The sequence below is a fragment of the Octopus bimaculoides genome, chromosome 1, assembly GCF_046866305.1.
Source record: "Octopus bimaculoides isolate indiv1 chromosome 1, ASM4686630v1, whole genome shotgun sequence".
Lineage (NCBI taxonomy): Eukaryota > Metazoa > Mollusca > Cephalopoda > Octopoda > Octopodidae > Octopus > Octopus bimaculoides.
In genome coordinates this window covers 96797722-96821629 of record NC_142928.1, presented here as the reverse complement: position 1 = coordinate 96821629, position 23908 = coordinate 96797722, and the positions used below count along the sequence as shown (strand labels likewise).

At 35.4% G+C, this 23908-nt stretch overlaps 1 protein-coding gene across 2 annotated transcripts in view; it reads left to right on the top strand.

Moving 5' to 3' along the window:
- Positions 1–23908, top strand: part of LOC106876022 (dynein axonemal heavy chain 10) — a 183667-nt gene that overhangs the window by 131962 nt on the left and 27797 nt on the right. For both annotated transcript variants that reach the window (XM_014924396.3, XM_052968399.2), the window contains exons 59-68: positions 6608–6762; positions 8434–8522; positions 8706–8835; positions 12043–12316; positions 13310–13413; positions 14202–14357; positions 17100–17639; positions 19642–19947; positions 21240–21411; positions 22142–22273. In XM_014924396.3, the coding sequence (XP_014779882.2) occupies positions 6608–6762; positions 8434–8522; positions 8706–8835; positions 12043–12316; positions 13310–13413; positions 14202–14357; positions 17100–17639; positions 19642–19947; positions 21240–21411; positions 22142–22273 (2058 nt within the window). The remainder of the gene's footprint in view (positions 1–6607; positions 6763–8433; positions 8523–8705; positions 8836–12042; positions 12317–13309; positions 13414–14201; positions 14358–17099; positions 17640–19641; positions 19948–21239; positions 21412–22141; positions 22274–23908) is intronic.

Here is a 23908-nt window from a genome sequence, read left to right as displayed (position 1 = left end):
ATAAACTATTTCCTCATATGCAGCAGCAATATCTTCTCACTGCACACTTTAGTTTAATGTGTCTGATGATTATTGTTCAAGTGCGACAACCTTCGAAAGCCAATGAGGAGGAGGAGGAGGAGGAGGCTAATGAGATAGCTGCTAAACCAAAACCAGCTTCTACAATACCCAACAAGAAGTCTGGCAGGAGACTTCTCCCTAAACCAAAAAAGAAAAAAAAAAAAAAGGGTAAAACTTTTAATTTATGTTCAGTGAACTGTGTTGGTCAGCCTAGAACATGTAAAATGTCCAAATCATGGATTTTCACACCATCACAATGCACCGCTATACTGTTTGTGTCACCAGCTTTTCCCAGGAATGGTATTGCATTATGTTGTCACAGTTTGAAGTTTGGCACTTTGGAATGTTTTTATTTTAGATATACAACACATTACACTATATATTAACACACTGGGTAAGTATTTATTTCAAATGGTTACATAAATATGTAAATGGTTGTATTGTTCTGTAAATGGTTGTATTGTTCTGTGAATAGTTGTCTGTTATGCTTTGGTCACCTGGATATATTCACTTCATGTATTCTAATGTACAAAGAAATATAGACTGGTAAGAGAATATTAAATGCAGCAGTCAGTCTGGACTCTCTCCTATGAAGGCATATGTAATGTTGTTTCACTTCAGTGCATGTGTTGTATAACTGGAAAGAGGTCTAGGACAGCAAGTAATTTTAATACACACACACAAACACACATGCGTGCGCACACAGACACACACGTATATGTGTATATATATATATATATATATATATATATATATATATATATCGATTTAAATAAGAGATGAAATCTGATCCATTGTAAAGACTTTATTATGACCTATGATCATTTCGATGCAGATCTATTGTAAAGACTTTATTATGACCTATGATCATTTCGATGCAGATCCATTGTAAAGACTTTATTATGACCTATGATCATTTCGATGCAGATCCATTGTAAAGACTTTATTATGACCTATGATCATTTCGATGCAGATCCATTGTAAAGACTTTATTATGACCTATGATCATTTCGATGCAGATCTATTGTAAAGACTTTATTATGACCTATGATCATTTCGATGCAGATCCATTGTAAAGACTTTATTATGACCTATGATCATTTCGATGCAGATCCATTGTAAAGACTTTATTATGACCTATGATCATTTCGATGCAGATCCATTGTAAAGACTTTATTATGACCTATGATCATTTCGATGCAGATCTATTGTAAAGACTTTATTATGACCTATGATCATTTCGATGCAGATCCATTGTAAAGACTTTATTATGACCTATGATCATTTCGATGCAATTGCATCGAAATGATCATAGGTCATAATAAAGTCTTTACAATGGATCAGATTTCAGCTCTTATTTTAATCGATATAAATACAAAAAATCACTTGTTAGTATTTTGCTACATTTGATAACAAATACAATATTTTTGCCAAATTTTGGTATAAATCTATAAATACACACACACACACACACACACACACACACACATATATATATATATATGGATATGATGAAAGCTACATAGCTGAAACTGAAGTAAATGTCAACTTTTCTTTATAAAAATACAATACTGGAAGGTATTGAGTAATTTTTCAATTTAATGTTTGACTGATTTTTTATATAACAATACATAAAATCAAATCTTAATATATGCAGAATTATACATCTTTATATATATATATAGGCGTAGGAGTGGCTGTGTGGTAAGTAGCTTGCTTACCAACCACATGGTCCCGGGTTCAGTCTCACTGCGTGGCATCTTGGGCAAGTGTCTTCTACTATAGCCTCGGGCCGACCAAAGCCTTGTGAGTGGATTTGGTAGACGGAAACTGAAAGAAGCCCGTCGTATGTATGTATATATATATGTATGTGTGTGTGTGTTTGTGTGTCTGTCTTTTCCCCCCCAACATCGCTTGACAACCGATGCTGGTGTGTTTATGTCCCCGTAACTTAGCGGTTCGGCAAAAGAGACCGATAGAATAAGTACTAGGCTTCTAAAGAATAAGTCCTGGGGTCGATTTGCTCGACTAAAGGTGGTGCTCCAGCATGGCCACAGTCAAAAGACTGAAACAAGTAAAATAGTAAAATAGTAAAATATATATATACATGTATATATATGTATATATGTGTGTGTGTATATATATATATATATATATATATATATATATATATATATATATATATATATATATATATATGTATATATATATACACATACATATACATATACACATATATATATGTGTGTGTATACATGTGTGTCATCATCATCATCATCATCGTTTAACATCCATGCTAGCATGAGTTGGATGGTTCAACCGGGGTCTGGGAAGCCAACCGGCTGCACCAGGCTTCAGTCTGATCTGGTAGTGTTTCTACAGCTGGCTGCCCTTCCTAACGCCAACCGCTCCATGAGTGTAGTGGGTGCTTTTTATGTTCCACTGGCACAGGGGCCAGAAGAGGCTGGCAGCGGCCACGATTGGTTGGTGCTTTTTACGTGCCACTGGTATGGGTATTACAACTACAATTTCCATTTGATTTTTATTTTGATGTTGATACAGGGTGTGGTGAATAAATTATCATCTAAATTATGCCAAAATGAAAATAACGCTGACATCTCATTTTAACGGATATATTTACCAAAATTACATAAAAATATCTTGAAATACTAAAGAGTAAATTGAATCAATAAAATCGCTATTGGCTTCAACCACAACCTCCAGACAACTGGATTGGAGCTTGGTGTAGCCACTGGCTCTCCAGACCTCAATAAAACTGTCCAATCCATACCAGCATGGAAAATGGACATTAATCAGTGATGATATATATATGATGATGATGATGATATATATATATATATATCTCCTCCAGCTGGCTTATCGACACACAACTGTGTCCTGTTTGCCAAGGGAAGTTATCCCTCTCACCATGATCTGTAGCACGAACGGATCCGGATTTCAGGGTTATTTCCCTTCGTCGACGTTCGACAGCCACTGACCTTGGTGAGAGAAACAAAAACCTGGCAATCTTATATCTACTTTTCCAGTGAAATTCTTCACTGATATCGAAAAGGTGAAAACAAGCAATGTTAATTCTCTAAATGAAGTATTAACAGTAACTGCACGATAAAGTGTAGTATATTGCCACTTAAGTGTGGCTGACCCCTAGGGGTGGATGTTACTGTTGCTTTTAGCCCCAGGAGGACATCTCCTCCAGCTGGCTTATCGACACACTTAAGTGGCAATATACTACACTTTATCGTGCAGTTACTGTTAATACTTCATTTAGAGAATTAACATTGCTTATATATATATATATATATATATATATGTAAAGGAGTATTACATCGGTACGACAACGAGGGTCCCAGCTGATAAGATCAATGGAACAGCTTGCTTGTGAAATTAACGTGCATGTGGCTGAGCACTCCACAGACACATGTACCCTTAACATAGTTCTCAGGGAGATTCAGCGTGACAGAGTGTGACAAGGCTGGCCCTTTGAAATACAGGTACTATCCATTTTTGCCACCAGAGTGGACTGTTATTTCATATACATATAAATATAGATACAATCATCCATAGTACCCCATGATAATTTCCTCTGTATTAACATCATAGGTTTTATTAGTGTCTTGCCCCTTTAACTGGCAATTAATATCTTGATTTGGAGTCTTCCCCTACCCAGCCTCCTTTAGAGACAGTTACTTGTACAAATCCTAAAATCCTGTCAATATCTATAACTATACCCAACTATAAATTGTCAACTCATTCATGCACTCCATTCTAAACAGACACTGTCCTCTAGCCTTAGATTTAGTAGTTGATAAAATAAGACTAATAAATTAATAATGAACCACAATGAACCAAATAATGACCTCATTGGTGTTGTGCCATAGGGCAAGGTCTGATGCATTTCTGATGCTGTTACAGATCTTCCTGATGAGCTGCTTGCTTACCTGGCTGATCTCAGACTTTGCCAGGTATATCAGCCTGCAGTTGAGGTTAGAGGCAAAGTTAGGCTTATGATCTTTGATTATTATGAAGGCCTTTCTTTTCACCAGAGTCTCTATCCTATCTTCTATACCTAGTTTAATAGCTATATCTCTGGCCTCCTGGTTAATATAATCATATGTGTGGGAGGTGGCCCTCCTGTATGTTTGTGTGATGCTTGTTAATAAGGAGCTGTGCATGTGTGTCACTACTTATCCTATAGAAATTTTTGGCAGAAAAAATTTTTGAAATAAAGAAATTTGTGAGAAAATGAGGTGGGGGGAAAGGCAGAAGTCTTTCCAAAGTATCTTTACAGGAAACAGCTTCAGGAGTTGTGAAGAAAGAATATGTAGTAGTCTGTTACTGAGAACTATTCTATTGGACCTCTGTCTAATCACGTCTTTTAAGGTACACACACATACATAGAAAATGTGAGGTCATGGTAGAAAATTTTTACGATAGTTGATTTATGGAAAAGATTATGTTAAATGTTTGAAATGCAAATCTGTGAATGAAAATTAAATTCAGACCTCTACATGGTAGGTAGACCTGGTAGAAATAGCAGCCAAATCTCCCTCAAAACACCCTACTGAATTAATGTGACAATTCTGCATATTATGTAGTTTGAATGAGAAACTGTAAGGTGTGTGAGCAACTGGTTGTGTTAATGGCAGAAGAAAGGGGAATTGCATTGGAAAATGTTTTAATCGATGTTCTCGGTAAGTATGGGGGCTAGGAAAAAGTAGAAGAGGCATTAAGAAGTTGATGTTAAGAATTGCTTGAACAGAAAATGAAGCTGTAAGAATTAATGGGGAAATTGTATGTAAGAATTAATAACAGACGTATCCAATTTAAGAAAAGTGAAGATAAAATCTAAGTGAAGAAGTATGGAATAAGTAATTGTTATACGCTTATAGGAAAACAATTTATATTATAGAATAGATACATACCTGTTGAAGACGAAAATGTATGTGGGAGCTATTGGATGTGTGTATAATCATAGAGAAAGTGAAAGACATGAAATAGATGTGTGTGTGTTTTTTTTTGCGGCTAATTTGGCAGGAGTTTTGCAGTCAGCAGGAGGTGGTTTGTCTTTTATCTCTCGATCAATGGCCGGACAAGTGAAAATATTTTTTAATATGTGTTTTGGGGAAAGGGGATCTTTTGAAGTGGGCGTCAAATGAAAAGAGACATGGACAGTTTTATGACTGAACTTCTTTTGAAGTTGGCGTGAGACGGAAGAATTGATGTGTGTGCATATATCTGTGTGTGTGTGTGTGTGTGTGTGTGTATGTTTGATGGGGTGTGCGAGGCAGAGAGAGTAATGTTGATGGTGTGTGAATATGAGAAAGAGAGAAAGAAAGAGAGAGAGAGAGAGAGATAACCGAAATTTTTTCATTCAGTTTTTGTAGTAAGTTAATGTGTGAGTGATTGACAGAAAAACCGAGAGAGAGAGAGAGATAGAGAGACTGATTATGTATGTATGTATGAATGGCTTCAATGACACACACTCACATATATGCATGCATGCAGGTTGTTTTAATCGATTTTCTCGGTAACTATGGGGTGCTAGGAAAAAATACAAAGCACGTTCCAATTTATGCACCTGTCTCCACATGTGTGCCATTTTTCACGCGAATCCACCCAGCCGTTTGGCTGTGAACCTCAAGACAAGAAAGAATACAATGGTTGGCCATGTTCAATTTATATTATAGATAACTGTCCACCTCAGCTTGACCAAAAGCCTTGTAGTCACATAGCAAATGTGCTGAGTCAAATTGTTATTAAAATATATATATCTCCTACTGAATGTGTTGAATGCCACTTTCTCTCATTTGCTCACCTGTATATGTATATATATATATATATATATATATATATATATATATATATATATATATATATATATATAAGATATAAGTTAGATGTATAAAAACCATCTAAGGGATAGATGTATCTAGAGGCACTCCTGGTAATTACTTCAGTATGTATGGTCTTTGTTATACAGTATACGGTAGTGGCTAATTTAAAGGTAAACCATAGTTTAATGTATATATAGAAGATAAGAAAATGGAGAAATAAATAACAATGAGAAGTGGATCTTTGGTGTTATAAAGCCATTATTTAATTAATTAAGTAAGATGGGAGTATGATAGAGTAAGTTTACAGCTGGAGTAAAGATGTATTTACCTCATTGCAATTGATAGACATCATCAGAACAAAGAAAGCAAAGATAAGCAAAAGGGAACAGAGAGAAAGAAAGTGTAAGGAAAAAAACAGGAAGAAGAAAATGTTCAATACTTTTGATAGTCTTACATTTTAGTTAAATTCAAAGTTCAATAAATCCAGTAAAATGTATATATATATTATGAATTATTACTCAATTCCCAGAAATTGAAAACATTTTCAAACTGATTTTGCTGCAAAAGTTTTCTTCACATTAGCTTGACAGTTCATCTAACATCAATCTCTGAAATATTTTCCTTCATAGATTTTAATACATTGGAATAAGTAACAATGAATTCTTGTTAAAAGTAATGCTTAATATTTCCAGGAGACCAAGGTCGAGAATTTATTGTACTTGGTGATAAAGAGGTTGATTATGATGCAAACTTCCGCTTATATTTGAACACTAAATTGGCAAACCCTAAATACTCACCAGATGTGTTTAGCAAATCAATGGTTATCAACTATACTGTTACTTTGAAGGTATGTTTTGCTCTTTAAAACCATTATCTCAAATAATAAATAGCTTGGTAATGTTTCAGTTCTGTGTCTCTCCTTTTATTAAATAGTATAAAATTTCTCATTTCTATGAAATATACCATGTTTCTCTCTTGCCTTACCAGCATTGTGGCCATATGTCCTAGGAAGATTTGTCCTCTTTGATGGAGAAGCTTCAGTTGCCCAACAATCATTGCGTTATGTTTTTCAGATAGGCATATTACTTCAACTACATCTAACACCCTGCTGGAAAATGGAGACCACCTTTACTTCAAAGGCTCTATAGTTTGTCTTTGGCAGAAGTGTCAGATTTGTTTACTTTTGTGGGCTGGATTGATGCCTAAACAAGAACTCACAGGCTGGATAGGGAGAATTATTCCTAAAAGCCCTATTCACAACATAGGCCAAAGTAAACGGATAAAGGAGTTAATAAACATTATAGCTTTATTAATAATAAAGAAAAGAAAGAATAGGAATCATTAGCAAAGTTTGTGTGGTGCAAAGTTATGCACATGGTACACACACACACACACACACACACACACACACACACACATTTATATAAGTATAACTAAGCAAGTTTGACAAAAGAAATTGATTGAATAAGTACTAGGCTTACAAAGAATTAGTCCTGGTGTTGATTTATTTTACTAAAAACCCTTTAAAGCGGTGTTCCAGCATGGCTGCAGTCAAATAACTGAAACATGTTAAAGAATAAAAGAAAGAGTGTTTGGTATTAGGAAGGGCATCTAGCTGTAAAAAAGCCCTGCCAAAACAGACACAGTATCCTGCGTAGTCTTCTACATGGCTGGCTCCTGTCAACCATCCTACCCATGCATGCATGGAAGTTAGACATTAAACAGTGACGATGATGGTAATACAGTCTTATTAAATAAAAGTCCTTAGAGTGGAAACTGAGGCAGGAATTGTCCAAATGAATGCATGCAGTTCTAAGACCAGTGTTTGGTAATAAACTTGCAAATATCAATTATACACTAACATGCATATTCAATAGCAAATGAAAGTCATACACTGATGTATGCAATTAATAGCCATACACAGACACACATACCTTACACCAAAGGAAAACTATACAAAACCTCAAAATTTTCATTTGGTCCAGTGTTTAATAAATGCTGGATAAAGTGAAGTGCAAGTTGATACATCTTTTAGTATATGGTTTTGTATGGTTTTTTTTTTCAATCTTAACTCAAGTCAGTTTCTGATTCTGAATTCAAGCTAGTGATATATATTTTAGAGAATATTTTAAAATTAAAAAAAAAATCTTAATAATTAAAAAAAGAAAAAAATTGAACTGATTGCAGTGATAAACATTGCTGTGGGCTGTACGTTTGATATCTCTGGTTTAAGGGATGGAAAATATCTTAAGTTCCAAATATTCAAATATCTAACTAATACTTGCACTGACAAAATAAATAAGAAACAGTTAAATTTAAAACAAAAGTGAGTATTTTAGGAATTTTTAAGTGATTGATAGTTACATTTCATAGCAAAAATATCAATTACATTTGTGACCTTTACAAGCTGGAACCAAAATATTACATTTTTATTTCTGTAGTGAGCCAATCCATTATATAAGATACTTTACTAACACTGATATTTCTCATGGCTTCTTTAAAACCTGCTATTCCTCAGGGGCTGGAAGATCAGTTGTTAAGTGTGATTGTCAAATTTGAAAGGAAAGAACTGGAAGAGCAGAGAGAAAGACTTATTCAGGTAACAAGGTGAGTATTCATTTTAATTTGTGAAAAACCAGTGTCCTACTCAGAGACAGACTTGCTTCTCATTTGTTTATTATTAAGAAAGTCAGATTGTTCAAACTTACATGGTTCAGGACTGGAAAAATAACAAAAACTTGCTAATTAAAAGTTTGATTAGTTAACTATAGATTTGCTTTATGTTAACAGTGAAAACAAACGATTACTGAAAGATCTGGAAGATTCCTTGCTAAGAGAATTGGCAACATCTCAAGGCAACATGTTGGACAATGTTGAACTGGTGTCTACATTAGAGGAAACGAAAACTAAAGCAACAGAGGTCAGTGATTATTATCAATAATGTTTTAACCTTTTTGTTACTATATTTCTGTTGAAATACATTTCCTTTATTACTGTTAATTTTGAAAATAATGAACACTTTAGTAAAATAACTTTGTCTTTATTAAATCAGTGTTTAGAATATAAACTTACATGAGATTTTGATGGAATTTAATTTTAGATCTCTTTAAAACAGGAAATTTGTATTATAGAGCCAAAGGTGGTTTCAGGCAGATTGGTATTAAAAGGGTTAACCCTTTTCCATCAAACTTGTATACGAGAGAGTGCTGAAAGTTCCTGGTTTTGTGTAAAAGAAATACAGGAGGATCAATTAATTATGATTTTATTCAACATATTCCCATTTCAGATTTACACACTTATTGCAGCTGTCCTTCAGTTTTTCTAAGTCCTATAAAAGAACTCGGAAGGTTGGACCTCCAATCAAGCCTTCTGCAATACCCTTAAAGTCAGGAACTTTTCAGCACCCCCTTGTGCTGTTGCTGGTTAGGTTTATTTCTGTCAACAACTATGTCATATACTCTTTCTTGCAATTCTTGAAGTATCACTGTTAACTTACACTTACCTATTTTATCTATTTCTAATTAAATCCTCTAAACAATAATCTTTGATTGCCACACTGTAACTAATACAATAAAATAACGATTGAATGAGCAACTTGGTCTTAAGTTAAACTGTATGATATGGTAAAATCCAGAATCTGAGGAAACTGGTAGTCTACATCATCATCATCATTATTTCATGTCTGTTTCCCATGCTGATGTGGGTTAGATGGTTTGACTAGAACTTATAAGCTGGAGAGCTGTATTAGGAGGTTCCAGTCTGATTTGGTTTGGTTTCTACAGTTGGATACCCTTCCTAATGCCAACCACTCCAAGAATGAAGTGGGTGCCTTTTATGTGTCACTGGCACTGGCTACAACAGCAATTTCACTTGACTTGATGAGTCCTCTCAAGCACAGCAAATCACCAAAAGTCTCAATCATTTGTTATCACCTCTGTGAAACCCAAAATTTGAAAATCATGCTTCATCACCTTGTTCCATGTCTTCCTGGTTCTACCTCTTACCCAGGTTCCCTCCACAGTTAAAGATTGGCACTTCTTTATGCAGATGTCCTCCTCTGTATGCATCAGTAAAAATTAATCCATTTAAGAGAAAGAGTTCATTTGAGTTCATTTGCTGTGAAGAATGAAAAAATCTTATGCTATCTTCCTGGTAAGACAACTGCTGGAGAAGTATTAAGCCCAAAATAAACCTCTGTATTTGGCTTTTGTTGACCTGAAGAAAGCCTTTGATAGGGTTCCCTGCTCCCTTATTTGGTGGGCAATGCAGAGGCTAGAGATAGATGAGTGATTGGTGAGAGTTGTAACAAGCCATGCACAGGGATGGTGTCAATAAAGTCAAAGTCAGCAATGAGTATAACAAGGAATTTAGTGTACAGGTAGAAGTTTGCCAAGGACCAGTTCTCAGTCTCCTCTTGTTTATCATAGTCCTCTAGGCCATAGTCTTTGTGTGTGGCAGATGTGCAGGTACATTAAACACTTGAAATGTACAGAAAATAGACTCCCTCAAATGTCTGGTGGGATCTTTAGAAGCAGTAGATAGTTTCAGTTATTTAGGTGACTAAGTTAGTAATAGAGGGAGTAGTTCTGAAAGCATGGTGGCAAGAATAAGAATGGGCTGGGCAAAGTTCAGAGAGCAGCTACCTTTGTTGGTAACACAGGGCCACTCCCTCAGAGTGAAAGACAGATTGTATGATGTCTGTGTATGAACAGTTATGCTACATGCCATGAGACATGGGCTGTGACCCCTGAGGACATGCAAAGACTTGAAAGAAATGAAGCTAGCATGCTCTGCTGTATGGGTAGTGTTGGTGTGCATGTATGACCAAGTGTAAGTGATTTGAGAGAAAAATTGGGGATATGAGGCATCAGATGTTGTGTGCAAGAGAGTTGACTGAGCTGGTATGGTCATGTGATGTGTATGGATGAGGACAGCTGCATCAAGAAGTGCTGATCTCTAATTATAGTGGGAACATGTGGAAGGGGTAGATCCAGGAAGACATGAAATGAAGTGGTGAGAAAGGATCTTCAGATGTTGGGCTTCACAGAGGAGACGATAAGGGACTGAAACTTCTGGCAGTTTGCTGTGCTTGAGAAGACACATCAAGCTAAGTAAAATCTTGGCCATCTATACATACAGGCACGTCTTGTACGTTCCTCTCTCAGCTGAGAGATCCTACACTTGCGGACTCACAGGTGCTGGGTCCACATAAAAGCATTTGTTCTGGTGTGATGTAAAAGCACCCATGCTGGTGTCATATAAAAGCATCCATACTGGTGCCATATGAAAGTGCCCATGCCACTACCATGTAAAAGCACCTATACTGGTTCCACATAGAAGTGCCCATGTCAGTGTCCTATAAAAACGCTTGAGCTGGTGCTATATAAAAGCACCCAGTACACTCTGTAAAGTGGTTGGCATTAGGAAGGGCATCCAGCCATAGAAACCATGCCAAACCAGAGAAATGGATCCCAGGAAGCTCTCCAGTTGGTCAGCTCCTGTTGAACCATCCACCCCATGCCAGCATGGAGAATGGGCATTAAATGATGATGATGAGACACTATTCCAAATGTATTATGTTTCAAAAGGTGGACACTGTTAGGTGAACACTGTTGGAGATAGCACAAAATAGAGATTAAAGCTAGTTATTTTGTAATATTTTGCTCAGAACTATGATTCATTCCATGATTCCATGACCAATCAAGTACATTCCTGCAATATTCTGGTGAAGTCAATGAGCTATACTCACTTCTAACTACCAAAACATGAGTTTCTGTAATAAAAAGAAGTTAGTAGCTCTTGACTCATTTCTGTAATGATAACCATTTACTTGATTAATTCTGATTCCCAGTTGCAACAGTCACTTTACAGAATTGCATATAAATTACTTCTTGTTTCACCTCTCTTTTCAGGAAGCTTTTCCTAATAAATTTCAAGAATTCTTGTCCTTTTTCCATTCACAAAATATTTACTCTCTTATCATTTCATTTTGACTGTACCAATTTAATTTGTTACTGTGATTTTATAATTTGTAAGGCTGTAGGAAAGGCTTTATTCCTTGGACATGATAAAAATTTAGAATATATGTATATATTTTTATTTCTTCTTCTTAAATCTTTACATTCAGGTTATTGAGAAACTTGCTTTAGGAGAGAAGACAGCAAAAGATATTGATAAACTACGGGATGGTTATCGGCCAGCGGCAAAACGTGGTGCTATTTTATTTTTTGTCCTGGCTGAAATGTCTGTGATAGACAACATGTACCAGTACTCTCTGTCAGCTTACTTACATGTGTTCAAACATTCACTGAAAAAGTCTATGCCTGATGCTGTTCTGATAAAACGTCTGAACAACATTATGAACACATTAACACAGAATATTTATGACTATGGATGTACAGGTAGGAGTTATTGATTTCTCTTTGTTTTTACTAATTAAATACATCACCGTCATAATCATTATCAATGTGTCTGACAGATGAACACTCATTAAATAATAAAATTTAACTGTCAAAATCTTTATTTGTAATACCTGATAGCTTCTGTTACCTGGCTCATTTAATCAACAGTGGAGGTGATTGTTGCAGAGACATAGTAGCCAGTGTAAGGACAAAGTGGAAAAAGTTCGAGTAACTATTACATTTGGGGGTAACAAAGGGTTTCTTTTCTAATTGAAAGGCAAATTGAATGATACTTGTGCATAAAGTGTGGTGAATATAGATGTGTGTAGGCTAGAAAGAAATGGAGCAAGTATATTCTGTTGGATGTCTAATGTCAGCATGCATAGTAAGTTGGATGTCTATTGTCAGCATGCAAGTTAAGTAAAGAAATGGGTATTAAAGGAATCAGATACAGCTGATTCCTCTGATCATACTTTTATAGATATGTGTACATTTGAAGGGAGATAGTAAGGTGAAGAACTACTAAGCAAACCAAATAAAAGGAGCCTGTTGAAGGAGGAAAATTCAAAAAGCTGTAGGTAGAAGTAGTGAAGTGTGATTTGAAGATGTTGGAGATGAATGAAACGACAGCTGATTGCAACAAGTAGTAAGACACTGTGTCATAGAAGACCTATCTAACCCATGCCTGCATTAAAAAATGGTTGTAATATGTTGATGACAATGATGTTTAGTGCATGTAAATCCTGTTTAAAATAGGAATGGATAAAAACAGGACTTCACCTCCAAAATTAGGTTTAATTTGAACTGGTTCTTAATAATAATTACCATAATCAAGATAAAAGTATAAAAATGATATATTTTATTAAATAATAACAAACTCAGTTGGTATTTCAAAAATGTCTTTTCCGCTTTTACAATTTCTTTAGTACTTGTATTTCTATATTCAATATTTTTTATTTAATACATTCAATATTTTTTGTTGAATTACTTTAGGAATCTTTGAGAAGCACAAGTTACTCTTTGCCTTCCAAATTACCATCAAACTGGAGCAGGATCTATCAAAAATCCATCAAGAAGAGTTAGAATTTTTTCTTAAAGTAAGACTTTTATATCGTATTCAAGTATCATTATATTGTAATATCTTTAATTACAACTGCACTCAATTCTTCCTTACTTGTTTTCTCTCAACTTTCTCCATTCTGAAATCATTGCTTCTCCCCAATCATGTTATTTGGTGACTTCATGTTATTTGGTTCATCTGATCTCTTTCTCTCTCAACTCAAACTGATATTGCAGATACAGAACCCAAAATACTTATCATCTAGAACTTTTTCAAACTTGCTAGCTCATATCCCTGACTCACCCATTGACTTTCTGAATACTCTTTATCTCTTCACTCCAAAATTCTACTGCAATCGTTCTGAACTGGAGTCCATATGTCCCCTGAGGCTTCAAATAAGATTTTTGGGATTCCACAAACAGAATAGTAAATTGGGGATCCAAAATAGAATTTTAAGGGCCCCTGAAAAAATTTTACTTTTGCTGTATGTATTGCAAGAAACAGCTAGGTTTCTTTCTCTAACATTCTACATACTTCAACATACACAAGTTAATGTATGAAAAACAAAATAGAAATTTTGAAAGAAGTTTCTATAAAACTAGTTTTTAAACATCGAATGGCTGTGAGGATAGGGTCCTCCAGAGTAAAATAGTAATCAAAGGGGTCCATAGATATAAAACAGTTAAAAACCTTCATTCTACAGTTTTGATCCAATGACATTTGCTAAACTCTTTCTAATTACTGATGTAGTTACTATCAACTAAGCTGATGCTGACAACAATGATGATGTTACCAGATACTATAACTGATCTGTTTTTTTTAAAGGGAAACATTGCTTTGGAGAAAAGTGCCAGAAAGAAACCTTTTCCATGGATCATCAATGAAGGATGGGAAGACTGTGTTCAACTTTCTGAAGAATTTCCAGAAAAATTCGGGGAGCTTCTTGATAATATTGAGAGTGAGGAGACAGTTTGGCAATCTGTAAGTTTAGTCAGACCAGATTATAGAACTTTTGTCTTATGTATTCTTTTTATGTATTTTATAAAACTATTATGAGAATAAGGTTTCAGAGGAAGGTTAGGAAACTCTGTATTTAATGATGATTTCAGCAGCTGGATGCCTATATATGGCCAGGGTTGACCATGGACTAAACAACAACAACAACAACAATAACAGCAGCAGTAGCAGCAGCAGTGGCAGCGGCATTGGCAGCAGATTTTTAAAGTTTCTTCACTTATATTTGCCATTTTTATTATTGATTTCTAACATTAGCACAAAAGCTGGGAATTTTAAGGTTAGGAAAAAGTTAATTTAACATAAGTATATTAGTATAAGTATAGCTATTTTATTTACCATGGAAGAATGAAAAGCAAAGTTGCCCCTAGAAAGAATTGAAATTGATTAAATACATAGTGTAAGATATTTAATCCATCACTGCTCTACCAGCCCTGCCACTGTACATTTCTGAACAAAGCTTGGTATGATTTCTTAATCACAAAAAGGATATATTAGAGTGGTACTCTGTCGACTTTTATGGGTAGAAATGATAAATAAAATTTATAAGGAAGAGGAAGATGTGTTGTGATGTTAATTCTTTTCCAGGAGTAAGCAATATAAACTCTGTGCAAAAGCTAGAATCAAGATTTAAAGCTGATTATGGAATATTTTACCTTACAGTAGCAAACTTGTTGATGAAATTTCTACTGTTTTACTTGAAATATAGGGATAACTTTTCAGAGAGTGAAATTAGTGATACACTTGATTTACTCTTGGAGTTGCTTCCCTTTATATTTGTTTCTACAATAATTTCCTGGGAATTTACTTGTCAACCTCTGAAATTGTTAAGCTTTATACTATGTAAGCAATAGTTAGTCATAATTCCTATATCATCTATAGATCATGTTGATGTTCATATAGCCATGTAATATATATATATAAATATACATGTATATCTATCTGTCTGTCTGTCTATATATATATATATATATATATATATATATATATATATTTATATACCGTAAAAACCCATGTAATTTGTGCACCTGTGTAATTTAGGCACATGATTTTCAGGATAAAACTTGTTGAAAAAAAAAAATCTCCTACTTGTGTAAAATTCGTACCCAAAAGTTTTCAGAATTGCTGATATGGCCAGGGGAAAAAGGTTTTCAATTTAGTTATATTAACATAATTTCACTTACTTATAATTAGATTTTATTAAATTTTCATTAAATAAAAATACTTTCTGTTTAACAGGTATCATATTGAAAGCTATTAAATTTCGAAGTGTTTGTGTTGTTGATAATAAACTTTATTTTACATATCTTGCCCACAAAATATGATGTCCGATCTTTAGCATACTTCCGTATGTCTTCCCAAATCATGATCACAAGAAAAGTTGTTGATAATTTGGATCTATTCCATCTCATGCACAGATTTTTTACTTATGTACCATATGCATGTGTGTATGTATGTATGTATGTATGTATGTATGTGTGTGTGTGTGTGTATGCACGCACATGCGTGCATGTATGTCTTTATATATGTGTTTGTGTGTGTGTGTGCATGCACATGTGTGTATCTGTGCTTGACTTGGGCTGAGGTGGTGAGGTAAGACCTCCGAACATTGGGCCTCACCGAGGCGATGACTACTGACCGAGACCTTTGGAAATGTGCTGTGCGTGAGAAGACTCAGCAAGCCAAGTGAGATCGTTGCCAGTGCCCCTGGACTGGCTCTTGTGCGGGTGGCACATAAGATGCACTATTTTGAGTGTGGCCGTTGCCTGTACCGCCTGACTGGCCTTCGTAGGATTTTCGAGTGAGGTCATTGCCAGTGCCCCTGGACTGGCTCTTGTGCGGGTGGCACATAAAAGACACCATTTTGAACGTGGCCGTTGCCAGTACCGCCTGACTGGCCTTCGTGCGGGTGACACGTAAAAGCACCCACTACACTCTCTGAGTGGTTGGCGTTAGGAAGGGCATCCAGCTGTAGAAACTCTGCCAAATTAGATTGGAGCCTGGTGTTACCATCTGGTTTCACCAGTCCTCAGTCAAATTGTCCAACCCATGCTAGCATGGAAAGCGGACATTAAACGATGATGATGATGATGATGATGATGATGTATCCAAAACTCACTCAGCTACAGTTAGCAGCATTGCTGTCAACAGGTCCTCAACAATGACAGCAATGGCAAGGAGTAGAGAATAAAACATTCATCAATTTTATAGTACAGAAGTTGCTTTGTAGCAGTGAGTATCTACTACTGCTCACTGCTATAGAATATGCTTTTTTTTGTGGTACTTGTAATTCTTATTTACAATTACAGTGACTTTAGAATTAAGCTTCTTGATCATAAACATAATGAAATTCAGATGATGAGATGTGAACCATCAATCATGATCTGTTAGTGAGCCAAAATCACTTTTGAGTGTTACTCCACTAAACCTGGCCTGATTAGATACTTTGCATGGAAATTATCAGTCCAATGTTGAGTGTGACCTAAAGTTCCAAGATATAGGATATGCCAAGTTATGATCTGATCTTGGATCACACTGTACCCTATTATTCAATACTAATTAGTAATGTGCAGTGTTTCAATCATAGAGTACTTAATTTAGTTTATTGTCCCAGTTTTTTTTTTCATTTTATTTCTCACTTTTCCAATGTTAAGGTAATTATAATTGTCGTGGTGTGTGTCATTCTATTTCTCTTTCTTTTTCTTGCAGTGGTTTGACCATGATTCTCCTGAGTCAATTGTATTCCCAGCACCTTATGATCATTCACTGAGTCCTTTTCAAAAATTAATGTTGTTACGATGTTTCCGAGTTGATCGAATCTACCGTGCCATTACATTATATGTTACTGAGGTAATGGGAGAGAAATATGTCACACCACCCATTCTCAGTTTTGATTCTATTTATGAACAAAATTCTCCAATGTCACCAGTGGTATTTATCCTCAGTCCAGGTTCTGATCCAGCCAGTGATCTGATGAAACTTGCTGAAAGAATAGAATTTGCAAGCAACAAGATCAAATTTTTGTCAATGGGACAAGGCCAGGAGAAAATTGCTCTTCAATATTTAGAGACTGCTATTGCTAGAGGTCAATGGCTTATGCTTCAGAATTGCCACCTTCTGGTGCATTGGCTACTCAAATTAGAAAAACAACTTGAAAAACTAACTAAGCCTCATCCTGATTTCCGTTTGTGGTTAACAACTGAACCCATAGGAACTTTCCCTATTGGGATATTACAGAGAACATTCCAGGTGTGTAACAAACCTCTTTTTATTGTTGATCATTTATATCGTCATGTTCTTTACAGGTATGTTCCATGCACTCTTCAGAATTTACATAATTATGGAAACCTTAACTATTGGTGTGCATGATAGTTCATTCAGTTAGCATGAATAGTTTTCATCCACCTTAATACAATTATAATTTTTTGAGCTATTAGCTTCATTTTTAGAGATGAAGCATTTTAAAATGTATCTTGATTACATTCCAATGGTTCAATAACCAATCAAAGTCAGGTATATGTTGCTTCCCGGTGGCTACAATGCACTGAACTGAATTTGAACTAGGAACTTTTATTTCTAAACTAATAATACACAGAAGATTAGAGCATTTCTACCATTAGTTAAGAAATAATGGTTGTTAATTGAAATCCAGCTCAGTAATATGGACTGATACAACTAATAACATTGTGTCACACAATTTCCTCAGCTCGATACATTATATAAATTTAAATAATTTCTAAAATCTTCAACCTTTTATTCCTTAAGAATTTTGAAAGTATCAATGAGAACACCATGATGTTTCTTCACTTTTAATGTCACTAAACCAGTTTTAAATTCTTTGACCTGTATTGAGTAGATTTTACAACTCGTAAGCTGCTGATATCTTCAGTCTCGTGTGTAGTATTAAAAATTTTACAGTAAAATAAAAAATTTTACAGTGTAATTTGATAACTAATATGAAAAACATTTTACTGATTATGCCCAACATCATCAGCTAGAAATTTTCAAACTTGGCAGGTTTATTTTTAAGTTATCTCCCTTGTGTCACAAACTTTTTCTGCCTTAAGAGAAACAAGATATTTTTACATGTTAATGTTTCCCAAGTAATTATAAGTGACATGTGTTTCCAACAAGCAACAAACATCAGACACAGACTAGACGTGCTAAGAAGCATCAAACTTTAATATCTAATACTTCAAGTATCAATAATGATTTTCTTTTAAGTACTAAACCAATTATTTACAGTTATTTCATCAACATGAAGTATAGGAAAGGAAAGGGTGCATCATTCTCCCATGGACATTTATGACTCTGGATCAAAATAATAGCAAAAAATAATTTATAACTTTGGTACATGGTCACAAATAACAGTCATCTTAATCTTCTCTTACCATATAATTTGAGAATAAATTATATTTATTTTATAAATTGTACTTATTTTATAAATAAATTGTACTTATTTTATAGACCCCACCCCCAGATGGATAACGAGCAAAATTAACTTTGGCAAGATTTGAACTTAAATTTTAAAGTGATGTAAAAAAATTCTTTCTTTCTGCTAATTCAATCACCACCTTTTCAGTGGTTGTAATAATAATTATTGCTCACATAATATGATATATTGATTTAATCCCCTGATATTACTATCACTTATGACTCAGAATATACAGCAAAGTATCATTTGTTTGAGATAGAGTATTTTTATATGATAGTGTAGCTTTTAATTCAACATGATAACATAATTTAAAAACTACTATATAACTTGATGTAAGTATATTTAGGCATACATAGAATATTGCTCATGGTAGTTGAGCACCTAAGTGTGTGGCACAATTACTAACAGTCCTTCAGCAAATAATGAAATCTTGATGACTAATAATATTTTAATTAGTCATCTCGTTTGTAATCATGTTTGTGAATATCTAGCAAAAATATGCGTGTGATTTAGTTTTGTGCAGCCATGTGTGCTAAATGAATGTTAAATTGTGAGGGTGAATTTGAAACTGTATTCTCTTCACCGAGTGTGTGTATAAGTTATGTGTGCAAAACAACTCAAAATTGAATAAATAATAATAATAATAATAAAGAATGGAAGTTCAATGAATTACTTGTTGCTGGGAGATGTGCAAATAGTTGTTTCCACTTCCATATACATATTGCAGCCACCTCTAATAAAACTACTTCTAGTAACAAAAGTTCCTCTCTCCTCCACTAACATTTGTCTTTGTGTTTCATTGAAATGTGTCCTCAGGTTGTAACAGAACCACCAAATGGTCTAAAACTAAATCTTCGAGGAACTTATCACAAAATACCAACAGTTGCACTAACTGAATGCCCTCACCCAGCATTCCCTTCACTTGTATTTGTTTTGGCCTTCTTCCATGCTGTGGTCCAGGAACGGCGTAAGTATGGCAAAGTTGGCTGGAATGTGCCATATGACTTCAATGAATCAGACTTCCGAGTATGTATGCAGATTCTGAATACCTATTTGACTAAATCTATGGAGCAGGGTGATCCCAGGATACCATGGAACAGTCTCAAATATTTGATTGGAGAGGTAAAGTGCTGATTCACTGTTATTTTTCTTTTTTCCATCAGTGTTGTTGAAATAATATCCAAGAAAATTCTTTGTCTGAGAAATAAATAGTGACATCTGCCAACTCTTGTAATGAAGCTGGGGCCAAATTGTAATGGCTGTACTGTTACTTTTGATCTGACAGTGATGTGGGACATATTGCATGATCAACAACCTGTCCTCCATACCATATTGTCATGGCTTGGCTCCAATTGAACACCCTCTCTTCGAGAGATAAAACTGAACAATACTACAATTCAAACAGCAATAAGACAGCCCAAAAGTGTGGCTTGTGTAGCAGAGACTGCCATTCATGTATTAGTCTGTTCAGCCTGAGATGACACTGTTCCAGCAGGGTGGACAACCATGACCTTTGTCATCATTATCATCATCATTTAACATCCATTTTTCATGCTGGCATGGGTAGGATGACAGAAACAGGCAAGTCAGAAAGCCAAGCTCTGCTGTTTGTTTTGGCATGGTTTCTACAGTTGGATGTTCTTCCTAATGCCAACCATTTTACAGAGTGTACTGGGTGATTTTTATGTGGCATCAGCAGCAGTGAAGTCACCAAGTAACTTGTAGAACAAGATCCCTCAACTGGGGAGAGTAGTATTCTGGGTGAGAAAAGTTGTCTTGCATTAGAAGAAAAACATGGCTGTCTCATTGTCATTAATAACAGATGGAGGCCTAAGCATATCTTTTGACTAAATCAGTGATTTTCAACTTTTTTTCAATTTGCAGCACCCTGAATGGAGCACTTAAGATGTTATAACACATTATCAACTTTATAAAGTTTCATTGAATTTTAAAAAATGGGAACGAAAATAGTTTTAAAACAGTTAACGGTGCATGCATTGTATTTTGCCATAAATGAATAAACAAACACCAGTGATGTACATGGAAAGTACTCAAGTATTCGAAAGATCTTAGCATTTTCTGACTCACTCCATACAGTACTCCTGCACACACACACACAAGACATGCCTTTTTTTTTTAGTTTCAGTCTACCAAATCCACTCACAAGGCTTTGATTGGCCTGGGGCTATAGTAAAAGACATTTACCCAAAATGCCATGCAGTGAAACTGAACCTGAAACCATGTGGTTGGGAATCAAACATCTTAATCAATCATACAATTATACCTGTACCTATGTATGTATGTATGTATGTATGTATGTATGTATGTATGTATGTGTGTGCTTAAGTTATAATAATATTGAAATGGAGTATTGTATAGCAGAATGCTGGTAATTTCCTGATGTTTTTTTCCAGGTGATGTATGGTGGAAGAGCTATTGATAATTTTGACCGAAGGATTCTGAATATTTATATGGATGAATATATGGGCGATTTCATCTTTGACACGTTTCAACCATTCCATTTTTACCATAACAATGAAGTGGATTATTGCATTCCAGAACCAGGACCTAAAGACAATTATGTTGGTAAGCAACATTTATCTAACTCAAAAGAATGTGAAGGTAATGTGAGAAAAAGAAAGCTCAGTGTGTTTTTGTCATTGTTGTTATTGTGTATGGTTGTGTTAATGTTTTGTATGGTGATGCTGGTTTGTTGCATGGAAGTGTTTGTGTGTTATATAGTTGTGATGGTGTGGAGGCGTAATGGCCCAGTGGTTAGGGCAGCGAACTTGCGGTCATAGGATCGCAGTTTTGATTCCCAGACCGGGCGTTGTGAGTGTTTATTGAGCGAAAACACCTAAAGCTCCACGAGGCTCCGAAAGGGGATGGTGGCGAACCCTGCTGTACTCTTTCACCACAACTTTCTCTCACTCTTACTTCATGTTTCTGTTGTGCCTGTGATTCAAAGGGTCAGCCTTGTCACACTGTGTCACGCTGAATATCCCCGAGAACTACGTTAAGGGTACACGTGTCTGTGGAGTGCTCAGCTACTTGCATGTTAATTTCACGAGCAGGCTGTTCCGTTGATTGGATCAACTGGAACCCTCGACGTCGTAAGCAATGGAATACCAACAACAGTTGTGATGGTGTATTTCAGGCTGGTATTGATATCATGTATGACATTGTTGGTTTGTTGTGTGATAGTAATTATGATATTACTTTGATGTAAAAGTCTAGAAACTTTCTTTTCTCAAGTGAAAAAGCAATGATTCTATAGTAGCTTCTTATCATGTCACCTCTGTGTTTTTATTACCAGATTACATTGAATCCTTGCCCTTGATCAACACTCCTGAAGTCTTTGGTCTTCATCCAAATGCTGAGATAGGTTATTATACCCAAGCCGCTCGGGATATGTGGTTACATCTGATAGAGCTTCAGCCTCAGACAAGTAAGTGTGTATACATATATGTATACACTTGCATGCATGCAAACATACATACGTACATACGTCCATACATACATCCCTACATACATGCATATATAAATATGTACATATGTATGTACATACATGCATGCATGATCATGATGATTGCCTCATCTTGTTAGATGATAACCATCTCACGTAAGAAAAAAAATGGAGAAATGAAATGAATAATGAAACATCTGTACGCCATTGGATTTAAGTGGCAAAAGTTTGTAGAACGTTTTTACCACTCTCTCAGTCACCATAGTGGGTTCCAGTGACAAGCATTGCAAGATAACTGGTATTATTTTGATTGCAAGTTTTGTCTGTATCTTTTTTCTAGTAGAGCTGTCTTCCCCATGGCTTTGTCAAAAATAATGAGAACCTCCTTTACTCCTGGAAAATCTGTTAATATATATATATATATATATATATACACAAACACATATACACATACCGGTTCAATTTTCGCTCACTTACTTATTTATTTTTTCGAAAATTTTTGTTGCATTTTGCAGCCTCTTTAATAGTCGTTGACTCTGTCTGTTATCAGAGCTACATTCTTTTTGTTTGTTTGTTTGTGTGCATGTCTGTGTGTCAGTGTGCATGTGTATACGCATATGTATGTGTGAGTGAGTGTGTGTGTGTGTGTTATGTGTGTGTGTGTGTTTGTGTGTGTACCTCTGTCTCCTTGTGTGTGCATGTTTCAGTGTGTTTATGTGTATGGGTTTGTGTGACTATGTATGTGCGTCTGTTATATATGGATGTGTGTCTCCATATGTGTCCTTGTGTGTGTGAAATGTGCATGTGTGTATATGGTCATCTTCATTTCTGTATGTATGTGCGTGCTTGTCTGTCCATATTACCTATCCAAGCACCTGAAAATGCTTGGATAAAATGCAGATGCTAACTCCATTCACCAAAGTATCAAGGTAACTATAGATTACTCCACTAGGCACCCTAACAATAGACTCCCTTTCTTTGATACTAAACTTTGGTTAGAGACTGTGAACAACAGAGTGCAGCTCCTCCACCCCTCTTACATGAAACCCATAGCTTCTAAATATGTTGTTCACAAGAACCCAGCTTTGTCACATAACATGAAAATCAACATATTGATAGCAGACTTAGGATAATGAACAACATGTTCCCACTATGCAAATCCTATGAAACAAAGAAACATGTACAGAACTGCATGCAATTCTCTGGGTATGAGCAGAAAGATAGGGTTCGGGTATACAGTGGAGCTAGAAAAATGTTAGATAGCATATGTGTAATGAAACCAGTGGTACCTGCCCTAGATATAGAAGTAAAGACTGGAATAGGATACAAAGAGTTTGTGACAAAGTAAACAGGGTGAACACGTGGTACAAGACCAACAAATATCAAGGAGTGATGTTTGTAGAGGCCATGACCCATAGAGAACTAGCCTGAAAATTTAGGAAAGCTCTAAAGGAGGCCAAACTCAACATTAAGATCGTTGAAAACCCAGGGAGCTCCATCAGACCACAACTATGTAGGATGTACCCCTTTGAGAATACTACATGCACCAATGATAACGGCATGGGATGTAGGATTAGCCCTGGCATTAAATGTAGAATTAGAAATGTAGTCTACAGC